The 15,738-nt window shown below is 51.4% G+C and overlaps 7 protein-coding genes across 7 annotated transcripts; 4 read left to right on the top strand and 3 right to left on the bottom strand.

The window, feature by feature from the left end:
- Positions 1-368: 368 nt before the first annotated feature.
- On the bottom strand, positions 369-3,119 carry BDW74DRAFT_60368 (dolichyl-diphosphooligosaccharide--protein glycosyltransferase subunit STT3). The gene is made up of 6 exons (XM_073733267.1): positions 2,900-3,119; positions 2,805-2,828; positions 2,627-2,707; positions 1,932-2,525; positions 754-1,879; positions 369-697 (listed from the first exon to the last, which is right to left on the bottom strand). Exons 1-6 carry the CDS (start codon positions 3,027-3,029, stop codon positions 427-429), a joined length of 2,226 nt encoding a protein of 741 aa, XP_073581265.1. The 5' UTR covers positions 3,030-3,119; the 3' UTR covers positions 369-426.
- A 119-nt stretch (positions 3,120-3,238) lies between these two features.
- BDW74DRAFT_60358 (CSN8/PSMD8/EIF3K family protein) lies at positions 3,239-4,180 on the top strand. The gene is made up of 3 exons (XM_073733266.1): positions 3,239-3,537; positions 3,611-3,789; positions 3,847-4,180. The coding sequence occupies exons 1-3, from the start codon at positions 3,341-3,343 to the stop codon at positions 4,107-4,109; spliced, it is 639 nt and encodes a 212-aa protein (XP_073581264.1). The 5' UTR covers positions 3,239-3,340; the 3' UTR covers positions 4,110-4,180.
- Positions 4,181-4,590: 410 nt separating this feature from the next.
- On the bottom strand, positions 4,591-5,034 carry BDW74DRAFT_180640 (ATP synthase subunit e; the record flags this gene model as incomplete). Its single annotated transcript, XM_073729791.1, has 3 exons — positions 4,591-4,661; positions 4,752-4,938; positions 5,011-5,034. The coding sequence occupies 3 exons, from the start codon at positions 5,032-5,034 to the stop codon at positions 4,591-4,593; spliced, it is 282 nt and encodes a 93-aa protein (XP_073581263.1).
- A 249-nt stretch (positions 5,035-5,283) lies between these two features.
- Positions 5,284-7,643, top strand: BDW74DRAFT_60341 (putative dynein intermediate chain). The gene is made up of 3 exons (XM_073733265.1): positions 5,284-5,453; positions 5,513-6,310; positions 6,369-7,643. Exons 1-3 carry the CDS (start codon positions 5,316-5,318, stop codon positions 7,500-7,502), a joined length of 2,070 nt encoding a protein of 689 aa, XP_073581262.1. The 5' UTR covers positions 5,284-5,315; the 3' UTR covers positions 7,503-7,643.
- Positions 7,644-8,770: 1,127 nt separating this feature from the next.
- On the bottom strand, positions 8,771-11,262 carry BDW74DRAFT_60313 (uncharacterized protein). The gene is made up of 4 exons (XM_073733264.1): positions 10,241-11,262; positions 10,117-10,186; positions 9,567-10,053; positions 8,771-9,502 (listed from the first exon to the last, which is right to left on the bottom strand). The coding sequence occupies exons 1-4, from the start codon at positions 11,118-11,120 to the stop codon at positions 8,870-8,872; spliced, it is 2,070 nt and encodes a 689-aa protein (XP_073581261.1). The 5' UTR covers positions 11,121-11,262; the 3' UTR covers positions 8,771-8,869.
- Positions 11,263-12,322: 1,060 nt separating this feature from the next.
- Positions 12,323-14,128, top strand: nop12 (rRNA-processing protein NOP12). Its single transcript, XM_073725235.1, has 2 exons — positions 12,323-12,520; positions 12,599-14,128. Exons 1-2 carry the CDS (start codon positions 12,398-12,400, stop codon positions 14,057-14,059), a joined length of 1,584 nt encoding a protein of 527 aa, XP_073581260.1. The 5' UTR covers positions 12,323-12,397; the 3' UTR covers positions 14,060-14,128.
- Positions 14,129-14,270: 142 nt separating this feature from the next.
- Positions 14,271-15,600, top strand: BDW74DRAFT_60307 (uncharacterized protein). Its single transcript, XM_073733263.1, has 2 exons — positions 14,271-14,871; positions 14,942-15,600. The coding sequence occupies exons 1-2, from the start codon at positions 14,551-14,553 to the stop codon at positions 15,491-15,493; spliced, it is 873 nt and encodes a 290-aa protein (XP_073581259.1). The 5' UTR covers positions 14,271-14,550; the 3' UTR covers positions 15,494-15,600.
- The last annotated feature ends 138 nt before the right edge of the window (positions 15,601-15,738 follow it).

Here is a 15,738-nt window from a genome sequence, read left to right as displayed (position 1 = left end):
CAGCCGTCGGAGGTGAAGGTACTCTTGAGCTGGCAACGTGTGCTGCGAGATTTCGATCAAGCCGCGGTGTCTGACGCTTGCCAAAAGGCACCGAATGAGGTCAGCACGCCCGCGGCCTGTTCTTCGACTGGATATCTGGCGGACGGCCACTGCAGGGCCGAAAGAACCATCTCTGTTCAAGCATTGTTCACTTAGTTCACACCTAGTTGGTTTTTTTTTTTTTACTGTTGTACATCATCAACTGCTGAATGACGAAGTTCATTGGACTTTATCTATATGTCACGCCTGGGAAGCAATTTTATACATTTGAATTTGGCAACACCAGGGCGCTGAAACAACGTTATAGCCTTCTACGTCCCCAGCTGAACAACAGAATCAATACATGTATAGAAGAAATGCACATGGAAGAGGACCTAGATCGTTCCCTTACTCAGACCTCAGAACACGAGGCCCCTTCTTCTTACTCGCTTTCTTTCGCTTATTTCCACGGTCAAAGGCGACAGCGTTGCTGTGGTCCCGCCCCAGGTTGTCGAGATCCTTGACCTTGTAGATACGGATAATCCAGTTTTCACTGGTAAATGCCTCCTCCAAGGTGGAGAGTTGAGGGCCTTCTGCCGGGAGCTTGGCTCCACGAACACGGTCAGTAGCCTGACCCATAGGGAAGAGCTTGTTGAAGTTGTAGTAAGACATTTTGTACCTGTAATCATAGTCAGCATGGGCTTTACCCATTTCACATATCAGTTGAACGCTTACATCAAGCTGTTGCGCATGGTCGGGGTGGCTTGGTCGTCCACGCGGTACTCGCCCCTTGGAGTAAAGAAATCTCGCTCCTTGACCTGATCAGGCCAGATGCCTTCCGCAATACGAACCATCCAGAGGAATTTGTTGATATCATCACCGGAGTACCCAAGCAATCCGCCGAAGACTACCAGAACATAATCGACATCGTGTTGGCGGAGGATGGGGTAGCTGACTTCTTCGCGAGAGCTCATGGCCTTTCCAACAGTGGCGATGTGGGTGTTGTTCCACGTGTTGTTGTCTACAAGCGTCGGGCGATCGGCCATGCCGCCAATCTGATAACCGTAATCCCACCACGACATGATCTTGGAGTTTGCCGGGGTGTTCTGGCGGAGCCAGTAGTATGCCTCACGGTAATCGTCGATAATGAATTGACTTCCATCGGGCATTCGGCTAGCCAGGACCACAGACGGTGATGAGTATGCGTTCGATGTCACCCAGGTGCAGTGCGCAACAAACAAGAGGAGGTATACAATGGCAGCGGATGTCGTTACAGCCTTGGAGAAGTAAGAAGTGATTCCGACTTCAGGAGACCTGGCAGAACGGAGACCCTCAGAGGACTCGTCGTTCGACCTTCCGCGAGTAACTGGGCCAGGCGAGGTCTTCAGATAGGTGTCGAGAATGTAGGACAGAACGAGGGCAGCCGCAACACACACAATGGGAGTCAAGGTTAGCATTAGTCGGACCATGACGCCGGCAAAGTAACTCGCAAGGACAGCGTAAATGATGACAAACACGTGCTCATCCTTAAGATCACGGAAGCAGATGTAGACGCCAGCAGGGAAAAGCCAGATGAGGAAATTGAGATCGAAGAAGAACGATGGCCAAGCGGTAGGCTGATGCTCCGAGACCGAAGCAATGATAGGAATGTGGATCTTGGCATAGCCGGTGTCCCACAGAGAGTAGAAACGACCACTCCAGGGAGCGATAACACCCGACATGCTCAAACCAACAAGTCCAGCAAAGGCGAGGCCAGTTGTAAGGATAATCGAGGCAGTGAGCAGTCTCTGGAATTGCTTGCCAGGGATAAAACTGCGCACAAATTCTGCGAAGGCCACCAGCTGAAGCAAACCAAAGACACCTGAGGTTGATTAGTAGACTGCCATTTATTTCCTCGGGAGAGCCAGACTTACCCAAGGCAGACATGTGGTCACTGTTGCGGATTGGCAGGAACCCAACAAAAGGAATCTGCATACTGGCAAGAGTTCCTAGCGCATACCACGTGGTGTAACTGATGTACAACCTGGAACTATATCTCCCCATGCAGAGCAGGACGAAGACATGCAGGGGTATCAGGTTAGTGATGAAGACATATCCACCCCAGGCGGACACCATGTAACCATAAAATAGAGCAGCCAGTGCTCCCCACATGATAGAGCCGTTCTTAACAGCCTTAATCCAGAGGAAGAAGGTGAAGACGAGAAGAAAAATGGCAATCGCTTCGTTGTCGTAACTGCCTGCCACTGAACGGGAGATGTAACCGGGGGTAACGCCCATGAAAGCGGCCGCAAGAAGACCTGCCGAGGGTGAGGAGGACATCTCGTTGGTCAGGAGATACATCGCAAACGCTGTCAGCCCAGAGAACCCAGGGGCCAGTAGGACACAAATGTTGCGAATGTCGACGGGGATGGTCAGGAATCGGAGAACATGGTAGATGACACCACTGGTCACCATGAGACCAGGGTATAGAGTTCCTCCGGTAACCCGCCCAAGAGGATGCCATGTACCTATGTAACAGATATGTGTTCAGTATATTGTGGTGGAAGCAATTGGCCCCAACCGACAATTGTCGGCTAACTGAGAGTTCGGCTGGGGAAGGTCAACGTACGGTCATCAAACCAATCCCAAAAGTCGTAGAAGCCATTCTGAACCAAGTATTTCGTTGCCCGGAAGTTAAACCACGGATCGACTAAGCAAAGGTTTATCAGTATGCTAGGCCAATGCAAAATAGGCGCGGTGTGGGAGCCCGATGTTCGCATTGTAAGCACTTCCGGATGTATACATACATTCGTGGATGATACTCTCGAAGCCTGGAGCAAGAGACCGCGGTTAGCAATCTCTCCAATGAAGTGAACATAGAGTACGAGGCGGCTCAACATACGAATGACACTGAACAATCGACTGGAGACAGCAGCAGCTGCGATAGTTACCAGAATGATGATACGCAACAGGCCGCGCGCACTTCTGCCGGAGCTGCCCTTAAGAAGGACATCCACGGAAGATTCGGCCATAATGGCCAGAAACAAAAGAAAGGACGGGTTCCGATAGAGATTCGAGCAGAGACAGGAGGAAGTCGGTCCTGCCTGGAAAAGTGATTGTCCAGAAGTTGGGGAGTTGAGGTGTTGACGACGACTGGAGCTGCGCAAGGTGGTCTCTTTTCGAAGTCTTGGCACCAGGTACTCGCAATCGTTCGGACCTTTCCCCAAGGCCCCCGCATCCCCGTCACTACTTGCTGTATCATACCCTAACACGACATTTTGCCTGCTCACCTCCTATCTTTTGCCCCTTCTTTGAGCGCACTGGAGATACCCGTTCCTGCGCGATGGACCTCCCTCCACTTTCTCTCGATCAGCTCTCCGCCGTCATCGCAGCTGCTCCCACGCCCGCTGATCTCTATACCTCTTTGTCGGAGTACGAAGAGCAAGCTTGCCTCCTCTCGACAACGAACTCCACCGAAAGGGACCTACTGGTAGAATTTTACACGGCCTTCTTCGTTTCCCATCTCCTCACGGATCAGATGTGAGTCTCTAGCGATGTGGCTGTGAGTGGGCAGAATTTCCGCATGGCAGATAACTAATAGATGCCTGGTTAGTTGCGAAGCTCGTGCCTTGACGCGGCGGATACCACGGGAGCTATCACAAACAGATGCCATACAAACCTGTTTACTTCTCTTGCGCGCCGTCTGGCAGAGCAAGCACACCGAAATCTACAAGATTCTTCGAGAGTTACCATGGCCCGAGCGATCACAACCCTTAGTACAACGTTATGAAGGTACGGATATCACTCTGGTGCTTCCGGTGGTTTGGGCGACTCGCTAATGACGTATAGTTTATTTCCAAGAGAAGACGCTGGTAGAAGTGAGCGTTTCCTACGAGGCGATACGTGTCGCCGCGGCTGCCACATGTCTCGGAGCCGACCCGGACATTGCGGAAAGTGACTTGATCGAAAAGTTCACGGCTTGCGGATGGAAGTGGGATAGTGAGACAGGGTTACTACACCCAAAGCCCGTCGTCGCCGCTCCCCCGAAGGACGATAGCTTGCAGAATGAGCTGAGCCGAGTGATGGCGCTCATCAGCAACCAAGGCAGCTGATGCTGTATGCTAAATGACTATTTCAAGAGCACCCCAAACCGCAGGTCCTGAGGGCGAGAATGAGAGCAGCCAAGGTTCCAAGATCAGAAGACTCCCAGTGAGTAGCTGAAAGGGTTGTGACAAAGCACAACTGCGATTGAGCTTATGAGAGCATGCGAAGGCCAAGGAAGTTACGAGCAATAAGCCGGTGTAAAGAGCTGAACTTATTGGTCATTTGGTCCAACCATAGAGTACACCGTGCAAACCCAGGGTATGTACAAAATGCGGATCGGAATTCTATAGTTGTGAAAAAGAAAAGAAACTCATTCCTTTCGCTCGCAATGGCACGACTCTGGGAAATTAGACCAAACAAATAATACATAATCGGGAATCACCCGAACCATCTCTTAAGACCGATGGGGTAGCGTAGCGATCGAACGGCGATGGTCACTCCTCATTCCGTCTTTTCTCTTTTCGTTTCTTGTTGCACGTTCATAGCTCTTTAAAGCTCACCGGCCTTCAGCTTCAGGAAAGCCTCGAGGTCGAACTTGGGGTCTTCGGGATCCGTGATGACTGCAGACAAGTAGTTAGTATCGCGGCGAAACAAGGAGTGTGGGCGCCCCAATTGCTCCCGCATATTGTATAGGGATAGTTCCAGCATACCACCGCCCGTTGACTTGCTGTCCTGAGGTTGCGTCTTCTTCTTCCACTCCGCCTTGGCCTGCTCGAGCAGGCGCTCCTGGCGGGCATATTCGCGGTCGGCCTCGGCACGTCTGGTGACGGCAGAAATGGAAGATTGGTGGTAGAAACCGTAAACGAGACCAGCTACGAGAGCCGAATAACGGAGAACCTAGGTCATAAAAACAATCCGCGGTCAGTCAACTGTACGAAGGGGCATGGGTAGCCCAATGCGGAGACTCACATTGACACCCTGTGAAGCAGCCATTTTGGAAAGGTCCTGGCCTCCGGATCAACAATTGCAGTAATAAAGGGGACTGGAGAAGCAGAAAGGCCTGGACCCGGACAATGAATTGATAATGGCAAGCCGACAGCAGAGGATGTTCGGATGCTGGTGACCGAGCAAGACGAAGTTCCTGTCGCGAGTTTTTCCGGGCCCGTCGGACCTGCGCTTATGTCATCCTCCCCCAGTCTACGCTTCAGCCCACGCGGTATTATTTACAAAGTAAATAAATCCCAGGGGAGAGCACACCTTCTCTGTTCGCCATCATGTCGTCAGCCGTTAACCAACAGCGGAAGGCTGAGATCCTCGCCAAGAAGGCTAAGCTAGCAGAGCTGAAGCGACAGAGAGAGTTACGCCAGAAGGAGTTCTCCCAATCCAGGGCTAGTACTGGGGATGCCTCAGAGGTATGCAATGTTGCGCCGATCTCAGTGAAAGGGCCGGACAATCATGCTAACTCTCTTAGGTTGTTTCACCAGTTCCCAGTCGCTCTGATAGTAGAGCTGAGCTGGACGATCTGATCTCCCGCCTCGTTGACCGTCCCGGCTCCGCTGCGGTGAGCGGTGCGGATGGTCTCTCGCGAAAAGGAAGCCGGCCAAATTCGGTGTTGAGCGCCAGCCAACTCAGCGGAGATAACACAGAAGCACTTAGTCCACCTACGCGACCACTTTCGCAATCTATCGCCGTACAGACGGTTGGAACGGAGCCTTTTATCGCCATCCCTGAATTCCAGCCGGCCCCTGAAGCCAAACTGGAAGTCGTTACGTACAATAAAGGGGTCCAAACAGATGACCTACCACAAGAAGAGCAAGACACATCCTCTCTCGACTCAGATGGCGAAGAAAGTTCGGACTTCAAGCCAACAAACAAGAAACAACGGGAGCGCGATGACGAGATCCGCAAGAAGCTCCGCAAGGAAATTGAGGAGGAACTCCAAGCCACGCAAGAAAGTGCCCAGAATGCAGCCACTGCGGACTCTTCTCTACGATATCCGCTACGACAACTTGATGATGACGAGCTGAAGGCTGTCACATCTTCTGAGGACTTCTTAGATTTTGTTGAACGGTCCGCGAAGGTTATTGAGCGTGCTCTAGATGAGGAATATGACGTTTTGGCCGACTACGAGCTAGGAGGAATGGACGCGGAGCTGGAGGATGATGAGGAGCACGGTAAGAAGAAGCGGGGTATCAAGGAGGTCTGTCAATTCTGGGATGAGCGGTGGAGCAAGAAACGCATGATCAGTGATATTTGCTTCTCTCCCAAGGTTTGTCAAGCTTCCTGGCATGCGGTGATCCCCACTACTCACAGTTGTCTGCAACCAGTTCCCCGAGCTTGTTCTCGCTTCATACACCAAGAATCCTTCAGCACCTCATGAGCCCGATGGTCTTGTACAAATTTGGAATCAGCACTTGCACTCCCGGCCGGAGTATGTGTTCCACTCGACCTCAGATATCTTAACCGCAAAATTCTCGCCTTTCCACCCTAATATCATCGTTGGTGGTTCCTATTCAGGCCAAGTACTTCTTTGGGACACTCGCTCGTCGCGGGCCGGCGGTGGCGCACCTGTCCAGAAGACCCCGCTGACAGGTGCCGGGCACACCCATCCAGTATACAGCATTTCTATCATCGGAACACAGAACGCCCATAACATCATCACCGCATCTACGGATGGCGTTGTCTGCGGCTGGACCGTTGACATGCTTTCCCAACCACAAGAATATCTTGAACTCTCCACCCCTCCGCCGTCAAAGACCGAAGACCTTGCACCCACAACCATCTCTTTCCCCCAATCCGACCCAACATTTTTCATCGTCGGCACCGAAGAAGGTGGCATCTACCCATGCCACCGGTATGACCGCGCTGGCGCTAAAGCAGGAACCGACCATCGCCTCGCATACCGCGGCCACGCCGCACCCATCATGTCAACAGCCTTTCACCCAGCGCGTGGGCCCGTCGATCTTGGGGATCTCATGCTAAGTTCCAGTCTCGACTGGAGCGTCAAACTCTGGCGTATTCGCCCCCCAGCTGCCACGGCCCCGGTCGCCACGTCGGGCATTACCGACACTCAGGTCATAACGCCCATCCTAGACCTCAACCGCGAAGACGTCGTGTACGACGCACGCTGGTCTCCGCACCGACCCGGTGTTTTCTCTCTCGTCGACGGTGCAGGAAACCTCGAAGTTTGGGACCTCTACACCGACACCGAAGTCCCCGCCGTACGGACCACCCCATCGAAGGGGCGCGCGGGTGTTCTCTCTCGCAGCTTAAATAAGGTCGCCTGGGAGGAACGCGAGGGCCGCCGTCTGGCAACCGGTGGGCTCGATGGCGTCGTCACGGTTTTTGAAGTCGGGAGAGGTCTTAGCGGTACGCCTGACGATGTCCCCTCTGAAGAGTGGACGGGCATGAAGCGCCTTGTTAGTAAACTAGAGCAGAAGGACAAGGAGCGAATGAGCTAACTGATTGAATTTAATCTAATTTTTCTTGATGTCGTCTTCTCTCCTGTTCTGTATCTAATGACTTTTCTTGTGTGGTGTCTTTATTGAACTTACCATATACCCCTGCGGGCGCCGTTAGTCAATGACGATATCCTGGTTCTACTTAAAATGTACTGCGTCTAAGCCCTCTAGTCTCTCGACTATGTATAGGCTGTATTGACGTGTTCGATAGCCAATGCTTCAAGCAAATTGCAAAAGCTTTGAGCGACAATCATTTGTCATGAAAGGGAGTTAGGGCTTAACGGCCGCGCTCGGCGATCGGTCCGGCCCGCTCCCTAGCCCTGACTAGCCCCACCTGGCCGTCTCTATCAGGACTCTTTCACGAGGCATATTAAGGCATTGTATCGCTCCGTATCATTGTCCTGGTTACAGGTTCTACTCTGCTGTACCAGGATGTATATAATGCCAGTCAGAGCTGCTTAAATAAGTGTCTAGTCTGACATAGGGATGTCCAGTGTCTTCTTTTGCCCGAGACGACCAGCGAAAGTCCTTGCCTTGCGGTAAAGGTACGACTACCATTAAAACATAAGCTATGTATGATGAGACTTGTACGAAATAAGCCGCCCTTAGACTTTTGGGTACCATGTGACCCGCATTTAGCTTGTAAAGAGAGTACCTGCATATGACTGATGCTGAAAAGTCGTATCGGGCATATTCATATAGTTGAGAGCATGATAGCAATGCCAGGACAAGGGCACTTAGCACATAGTTCAAAATTAGGATTTAGATATATTCATACTTGCAGGGCGCATGACCGGCGTTTTGTTTTATACAAGAGCTCGGCCTACAGTATGAGCTCACAGAAGGGGTAAACTTAGGTGGAAAAGTCAGGACGAGACGGGCTACCAAAGCCGTAAGATGATGTTAGAGCTGTGTATACACCTCTTCATAATTGCATACCCTAGGGGTATATCGATTAACCACTATCATGCCAGATGCCACGGAAGAAGGTCAATCTCTAAATAATTCTTCATACACATTCATGCGAGTGAGAAGAGACAGCATAGTAAAATACAATAAATCCAAGCAAAGGAGCCAAACGCCAAACATTATGTCAACATCATAAGAGCTAGAAAGATGAGAAAGTATCACCGACATCAGACAGCTCCGATGTTCGTACGCCACAATCATAGCAAATGCCCAGTGGTATAAAGCAAAAGAAGTTGACTTGATTCGCCCTTCATGTTTCCGGTTCGTACATATCAATCAACCCATAAATACAAAAGCAGAGCACGGTCTACACAAACACCCGAAGCCAGTCCCTGTGATATTGAGAAGCAAAGTAAATGCTGGAATGCCAGAAAGGTCGTTGTAAATGGAGCAATAGTCTATCGAGCGGCCATCTGGTTTTGGCCTGTACTTCCTAACATGCCTGCTGATTGATGGAGGGAGTTGACAGGCTTCGATGGCAAGGATGGTGAAGTATCTCGCTTGGGACCGGAAGTCCCAAAAATCAGACGAGAGGGAGGAGATGAGTAGCCAGGATTTCGTGGGACGCCTTGCGGTGGTCGGTGATCGAGAGAGGTATACATAGCTGGATGGGGTTTTCGAACATCGGTGGGAGAAGAGCTGAGAGACCGCAGTCTAGTATCGTAATCAGGATACGACTTTGCAACGACTGCCGCATGCTCTTGATCCAACCCGTAAGGTGTATTGTTGGCGGACGAATTCTCCGCAATTGTGGAGGCAGAGCCATTCAGAGCGCTAACGTCCACCATGCGCATCTGACCTGCTGGGGTTGCAAAAGCGGGCGCGCGCGAGTTGTCTAATATTCGATTCTGTGGCCTATGGGATAGGTGCTGATGTTGATGGTAGGGATGCTGCGGGTTCGCCCAGGGTGTCTGCTCTAGGAAGGCCTCCTCCGCGGAAGTAGGATGAACGTTTGATGATATGCTTGGCATGGTGGTCCGAGGTATTGTTGGCTGATGATGAGGCGCCGGAGCTTTTGTCTCAAAGGATATCTGAGTGTGCATTGAGATTAGCCAGCTGCTCTCCGTGAAGTCCCTGGAATGTTGTTAAACTTACCCCCATCTTTTCCAGATCATCCTCAAGCTCCACTGGCCTTGCTGGCGTGAGCGACGGGGCAGCTGGAAAACCAACGTATTTTGCAACTCCGGCCAATACTGACACCTCTTGGTTGTATGCAGTCTGGTGCGCGATTTGCTGTGAACGTCTCGTCGGAAATGGGACATAATGCTGTGGGCTCACGTCGTCCGTCTTGAAACGATCATGCTGAATCGAGTAGAATTGTTTGCTGATGGCACTTGAATGATGCTCACGGATATCGCGCGCCCGTTGGTAGTACGTGCTGTGTGCCTGGGCGCGCTCTGCTTGGCTTTTGTTAAGCAACGATTTGAGTCGATATTGGAACAAAGTGTGCTCGTAGTTAATCTTCGCGTCGCGATACCCCCTGACACATTCCAGTTGGCGCAGTAGCTCTGGATGCGTCGGGTTCGGTCCCTTGAGCATGTCCAATTCACGATTCAGTTTGGAAATTCTTTCGTCATAGATCCTAGAGACAGAGTATTAGCACCATATTTGACAAGAGATGGGATGAAAAGTAGAGGGGCCATACTTGTCACGGAGAGTTGCGAATTCTCGCTCTAGTATGGCCAAAGAGTCCATCGCCGACGTCCTTTTAGCCGCTGCGCATAATGGAGTCAGCCACGTTTCGTGTCAAGCGCGGGATCATGACCTACATTCTTCTTCTAGTTTTGCGGCCGCTTCGCCATCGTCGGCGTCTTCTGGACGATCCCCGGTGTCGTCGTCAGCAGGCGTATCATCAACGTCTGCGCCCGTCTCAAGCGCCCCGCTATCAGCATCATCGTCGGCGTCTCTGGTTTTGCGACCCTTTCGTTTACCCTTTCTGGCTCTCTTACTTTTCGTCGGAGCTAAGGGTAAATCAGACTCCGGGATGTCATCGACCACCGTATCCTCTTGATTTTCTTTCGGAATTTCTTCTTCTTCGATGGGCTCGGGGGTGAGAGCCAGATCCGGGGGCGGGTCACTGAGGTCGCTCTTAACCGAGCCCCGGCGCTTGTGTGGAGGAAAATCATCATAATCAATATCGGAGATCAGTTCATCCCTGGATTCAGGACGTTTCCTCTTCTGTCCTGCATTCTCGGGCAAAGCAGGATCCTCAAGCGCCTGGGGTTCTTCGACGCTATCGACGGCACGACCGTTTTTCGTGCGAGACTTGCTTGGAGACTCATCTACCGGACGGTCGTCGTCCTCCTCGACGTCATCGTACGTCGTTGAGTGAACCAACTTGCTAGGACTAGGCCCATATCCGCCTGCGCTCACCACGATATTTGTTCTTGTACGGTAGTTTGGGGAATTGTCGATGCGCTCTGTTTCTGCCTCTGAATCGTTTTCTGGAGCAACCTTCTCCGGCTTTGGCGACTCGTAATCAGACGGCATGTTTTCTAGGACATCATCAATATCGCTCAGGCTGCTTGATCGTTCGTCATCTAAAAGCGAGTCCTGATAGAGCAGGTTTTGATCACCATTGAGGACGGATTCATCAGTGCCAGTCGGCGCACCAACCGAGGTGGGTTCTCTAGACTCTGCCACCTCCATAGGGGGCAACAAGACTGCGTTCTTGCGGTTCTACGTCAATGGTTTATGATGAAGAAGCCAGGCAGATGTTTGGCGGAGATGTGCCGAAGACGCTGTGGGGAGAAGAGGGGGGGCGGGTAGGAAGATCGTAACGCGCGGAATCAACCTAGGTCAATCGAGGCGAATAATTTAGTAACGGCATAATGATAATAACTTAAGCCCAATGCAAAGGACTCTAGAACAATATGAAAGCGAGAAAGCACGGGGAGAGGAGCGGGTTGAGGAGATCCCAGCAGAAGGCGGTGCGGATCACACCCCAGAAACTGCTCATCATCAGACAGGGCCTGCGCACGCCAAGGGCCTCCAACGCAGGTGACCGTCACTTAGATGTCGCTAAGGATACTCCTCATGAAGATTGCAAATGTGAGGGAGCTGATCCACATACCAATCACCAATGCGCTAGCAGTGAACCAGTGCTGCACCCAGCTTGCCGCAACTGAGCACGACACTCTTGACCTCCACGGTCGCGGGGCGAAGGGCACAAGGACGCGAAGGGACAAGCAGTACCTGAGCGATTGTGTGTAGATGATATCAGATGCGTATAGGGCACGACTGTCAAGTATGTCGAAGGATTCGGGCAGGAAAAGAGGCCGCCGTACAGAGAGGATGGGCGCTGGAAGCGGGCAGTACGACAGTGCAGCGCAGCGGGAGAATGGACCGCATGGAAATCGGAGGAGTTTGACGTCAAAAGCCAGAAGGAGGCCAAAAAGCAGCAAGGCGAGCGAGCTATAGGGGCGACTTTGGTTTGGAACAAGGTTGGAACAAGAGAGACTGCAAGCAAAGGCGCTGTTCTCTGCAGCGGACTGAAGAGGAGACGACGGGGCCGAAGAACTGAGCAATCTCGCGAATGACCGTACAATGGCCGGCCAGATTATTGCCATTTTTATTTCCGCACATGGCACACCGCCTAGCAATCAACATCGTCATCACCACTGCACTTTGAGAAGAAAGCTTGCACTTGTGTCTTCTTGAGGTGAGCAAACTTGCAGAGTATAACTAGCACTATTTATCACTCATTCTTTGATCTCAGTTCAGACTGGAAATTGGGGCTGTTGTAGTCATGAGCTCTATCCACAAAGGCGGTGAATCATGTCTAGCCTGAATCGCCGAGAACAAAAGCGGTAGGGAAAAAAGAATAATTTTCTAGAGAATCGCGAGGAACGAGTAAACAGCACCACGCAAAATTTTCCTAATTTCTTGCTAGAGCTGACTTTGTAATTTGCTTGATCTCGTTCAAGATGGGCAAAAAATCCAAGACACAAAAGGAGGATTCTGCTGCAGAGAGCGCAGGTTCTTCGCTGCCTTTCTTAGGCGGAAAAGCCTCCGTGGACCCCTCGTTGGCTTCATTGTTTGAGCAGAGTGTGCGTATTAAGGCCCTTTTCTGCTCCGTCAACTCTGTGGAGGTTCTGTCGGTGGTCAAGTGCTAACTTTAGGAATAGGCAGGACCAGTAAAGGTCCCAGAAGTACCTCGCCTGGGCGCTGCGCCGAAGACGAGGAAACCTAAGCCTGCGAACGATGAGGATGAGGAGGAACTGTCGGGCCTCGACGATGATTTTACTGCCAAAGATGAACTCATGGAGGATGCGCCACAGTCGCCCGATGCTGCCCCTGAAGATGCTGCCCCAGCAGTCTCAGAGCCATCCAGTCGGAAACGAAAGCGAGCTGCCGGAGACGATCTTGAAGACTCTTACATGCGTCGTCTAGCCAAGGAAGAACAGAAGGAGCAGAAGAAGCGCCGAGCAGATCGACCAGCCTCCCCGGAAGAAGAAAGTGAAGACGAGGACAAGGAAAGCGCGCAGTCTGAAGGGGGCGAATCAGAGGATGAGGAGGAGGAAGACCTAAAAGTTCCTAAACACGAAGCCATTGCCGGTGAAGGCGGCGACGATGATGAACTCGCCAAGTCTAACCGGACCATCTTCTTGAGCAATGTCTCCACAAAGGCAATCACTTCAAAGTCGGCGAAGAAAGAGTTGATGAAGCACCTTTCATCATTCCTCTCGAAGCTTCCCGAGTCCACGGGCCCTCACAAGATCGAATCCATACGCTTTCGATCCACTGCTTTTGCTAGCGGCGGCAAGATACCCAAGCGCGCTGCATTCGCTAAGCAGGAGATTCATGATGATACCACGCCTAGCACCAATGCCTACGCCGTCTACAGCACCGTCCAGGCAGCGAATAAGGCCCCCGCGGCATTGAACGGAACCGTAATTTTAGACCGACACCTACGTGTCGACAGCGTGGCGCACCCCTCCAAAGTCGATCATAAGCGCTGCGTGTTCGTTGGCAACCTTGATTTCATCGATAACGAAACTGGTACCGAAGACGGAGAGAAGAAGAAGAAAAACCGGGCACCGGCTGATGTGGAGGAAGGCCTTTGGCGCACATTCAATGCTCATACCAGAGGAACACAAAGTGGCCCTGCAGGTCGAGGCAACGTTGAGTCTGTGCGTGTAATCCGTGACCGGTCCACTCGTATCGGAAAGGGTTTCGCATACGTGCAATTCTACGATCAAAACTGTGTCGAGGAAGCTCTTTTGCTCAACGATAAGAGGTTCCCTCCAATGCTACCGCGAAAGCTTCGTGTTGTAAGAGCGAAGAAGGTAGCCAAGAAGCCTAGTGAGAACAAAAATGCATCCAAGGATACAGACAGGACTCTGCAAGGTCGCGCTGGAAAGTTACTCGGCCGGTCAAGCGAGGCTAGGTTGAAGGCAGCGGACAGGAAGTCGATCTCTCAAAACTCACTAATATTTGAGGGTAACCGCGCAACGGCAGACGGGTCATCTCGCATTCGAGTGCGGGGGAAGAGTCGTGGCTCCAAAGTCAAAAAGGATAATCGAAGCAAGAAGCGTGCTGCGGCCTATAAAGCTGCTGGAGGGAAAAGGTCCGAGATAGGGAAGTAGGGTGCTGCAGCTGAACTGTACTCATATTTTGACTACATAGAAGATTCATATGCATTTGGTTAAAGCGGCCATCTACTTGCAGTGACTGCACACTTGCACTCGTAGTATAGTAGGGTATGGGGGTGTTAAATCAGTGACGTCATGTAGCCCTGCCTAGGTAAGATAAACATCGGCCAGTTTGGACATATTTCCTCCCTATCAGTTTATCTTCGCTACAACTTGTAGCAATTAGTTCTCATCCTGCAAGCAAACCATCATCCATCGTATTACCGCTCCAATACATTGCGAACCCTGTCAATTCCGCTCCACCCTTACCAACTCCAGAAACGCGGGGCAGTGGACCCTAGTCTATAGGACGAGACTTGAAAAACAACAAATAAAGTTGGTGCCTGGCACATAGAGCCATCCATCAACAAGCTTCATCCCTGAATCTCGGGCTGCTCTGCATATAATCCACTATTTGCCATCAGAGTCATTCTCGACAACAGACAATGTTTCCTCGCCGTCCATATATTGGCCGACATCCTCTTCGACCTGCGCCGACCCAACGCAACGATCCACCAGAGGAAGACCCGGAGTACCAGCAATTAGAAAACCAGTTTTACCCGAGCATCTTTGACGTTCTCAAAGTTCGGCATCTTCTACTCTGGAGAATAAAGCCGGAAGGGCTTCCAGCTGAGGTTGTGGATATGATCGTGGACGCTGCCGAGTACTGGGCGTCGACCAAAGTCAAGCTAGATGCTAGCAGACGGATTCAGAAAGATGTGGATCAGGCCGTGCTTTCTACGAGTCCCCTATGTTATGATGAAAATGTAAGTTTCATATCCTAACTTGTGAACTTCTGCGTCTATACTTCCATCCTAGTCGTCTAACGATATATAGACTCTAAATACGCCCACGCCTAAGCTTCTACCGCATAGGACCATACATCCATGTCGAAAGATAATACTCTCTATCCTCTCTCATGACCAAGGTGGCTACCTTGAAAGTCGCCTGGCTGGTCCAGATCACCCACCGGCCTACGAGGGAACCTACACATGGTTTGACGCTGAGGTGGTCCACAATGCACACGAACCATCACAGAAGAGTGCTATAGATGAGAGGTTAGGCTCTACGAATAAGAGCCCAAGACATTTTGCGCCCGATGACCCGCTACTGCTTCCACGAGGCAATGCACTGCAGCGCAATCGCGCTCGCATGTCGCGGGCGAAGCGGCATATCATCAGCTGGCACTATTTGGACGACATTGCGTCTGACTCTCCAGAGGCGGGGGATATAGAGCATGATACTGGGAGAGGGCGGGACACTCTGGACGGCAAGCAAGTTCGCGAGATGGAGATTGGGGACTCAATAGTGATATGGGCACGAGCACGATTCCCGGGATGGGTGAACTACGTCAATGAAGTGTCCGTACGGGTGTTCTGGGCGATATGATGGACCTGTGCGTATTATATGCGTTTCATATGCAGTTCTGTACTATAATCTGAATATACTGTCAAGCATTATGCCAGCAATCAATTCATCCAATCACTTGTTCTATATCATGGGCAACCATCAGCTCCATAATTCCATACTAGAAGCACTACGTAGTGTTGCCTGACTTCTGAGGCAGCGAAAGCACGCAATTCGCCAAGACCCAGCTTGGGCCTCAGCAGGCTCCATATTAAAGGAACGGGCTG

This window comes from Aspergillus multicolor, assembly GCF_047715735.1.
Source record: "Aspergillus multicolor strain CBS 133.54 unplaced genomic scaffold BDW74scaffold_23, whole genome shotgun sequence".
Classification (NCBI taxonomy): domain Eukaryota; kingdom Fungi; phylum Ascomycota; class Eurotiomycetes; order Eurotiales; family Aspergillaceae; genus Aspergillus; species Aspergillus multicolor.
This window is presented reverse-complemented; position numbering and strand designations above follow the sequence as displayed.

Excerpts from the sequence above, each read along its gene's own strand:
- BDW74DRAFT_60368 (XM_073733267.1), bottom strand. The coding sequence starts at position 3,029 with ATGGCCGAATCTTCCGTGGATGTCCTTCTTAAGGGCAGCTCCGGCAGA. Across the intron at positions 2,829-2,899 it reads TCGATTGTTCAGTGTCATTC|GCTTCGAGAGTATCATCCAC; the intron begins GTATGTTGAGCC and ends CTCTTGCTCCAG. Across the intron at positions 2,526-2,626 it reads TTGGGATTGGTTTGATGACC|GTACATGGCATCCTCTTGGG; the intron begins GTACGTTGACCT and ends TCTGTTACATAG.
- BDW74DRAFT_60358 (XM_073733266.1), top strand. The coding sequence starts at position 3,341 with ATGGACCTCCCTCCACTTTCTCTCGATCAGCTCTCCGCCGTCATCGCA. Across the intron at positions 3,538-3,610 it reads CATCTCCTCACGGATCAGAT|TTGCGAAGCTCGTGCCTTGA; the intron begins GTGAGTCTCTAG and ends ATGCCTGGTTAG. Across the intron at positions 3,790-3,846 it reads CTTAGTACAACGTTATGAAG|TTTATTTCCAAGAGAAGACG; the intron begins GTACGGATATCA and ends AATGACGTATAG.
- BDW74DRAFT_60341 (XM_073733265.1), top strand. The coding sequence starts at position 5,316 with ATGTCGTCAGCCGTTAACCAACAGCGGAAGGCTGAGATCCTCGCCAAG. Across the intron at positions 5,454-5,512 it reads GTACTGGGGATGCCTCAGAG|GTTGTTTCACCAGTTCCCAG; the intron begins GTATGCAATGTT and ends TAACTCTCTTAG. Across the intron at positions 6,311-6,368 it reads ATATTTGCTTCTCTCCCAAG|TTCCCCGAGCTTGTTCTCGC; the intron begins GTTTGTCAAGCT and ends GTCTGCAACCAG.
- BDW74DRAFT_60313 (XM_073733264.1), bottom strand. The coding sequence starts at position 11,120 with ATGGAGGTGGCAGAGTCTAGAGAACCCACCTCGGTTGGTGCGCCGACT. Across the intron at positions 10,054-10,116 it reads TTCGCAACTCTCCGTGACAA|GATCTATGACGAAAGAATTT; the intron begins GTATGGCCCCTC and ends CTCTGTCTCTAG. Across the intron at positions 9,503-9,566 it reads ATGATCTGGAAAAGATGGGG|ATATCCTTTGAGACAAAAGC; the intron begins GTAAGTTTAACA and ends ATGCACACTCAG.
- nop12 (XM_073725235.1), top strand. The coding sequence starts at position 12,398 with ATGGGCAAAAAATCCAAGACACAAAAGGAGGATTCTGCTGCAGAGAGC. Across the intron at positions 12,521-12,598 it reads CTTCATTGTTTGAGCAGAGT|GCAGGACCAGTAAAGGTCCC; the intron begins GTGCGTATTAAG and ends CTTTAGGAATAG.
- BDW74DRAFT_60307 (XM_073733263.1), top strand. The coding sequence starts at position 14,551 with ATGTTTCCTCGCCGTCCATATATTGGCCGACATCCTCTTCGACCTGCG. Across the intron at positions 14,872-14,941 it reads CCCTATGTTATGATGAAAAT|ACTCTAAATACGCCCACGCC; the intron begins GTAAGTTTCATA and ends AACGATATATAG.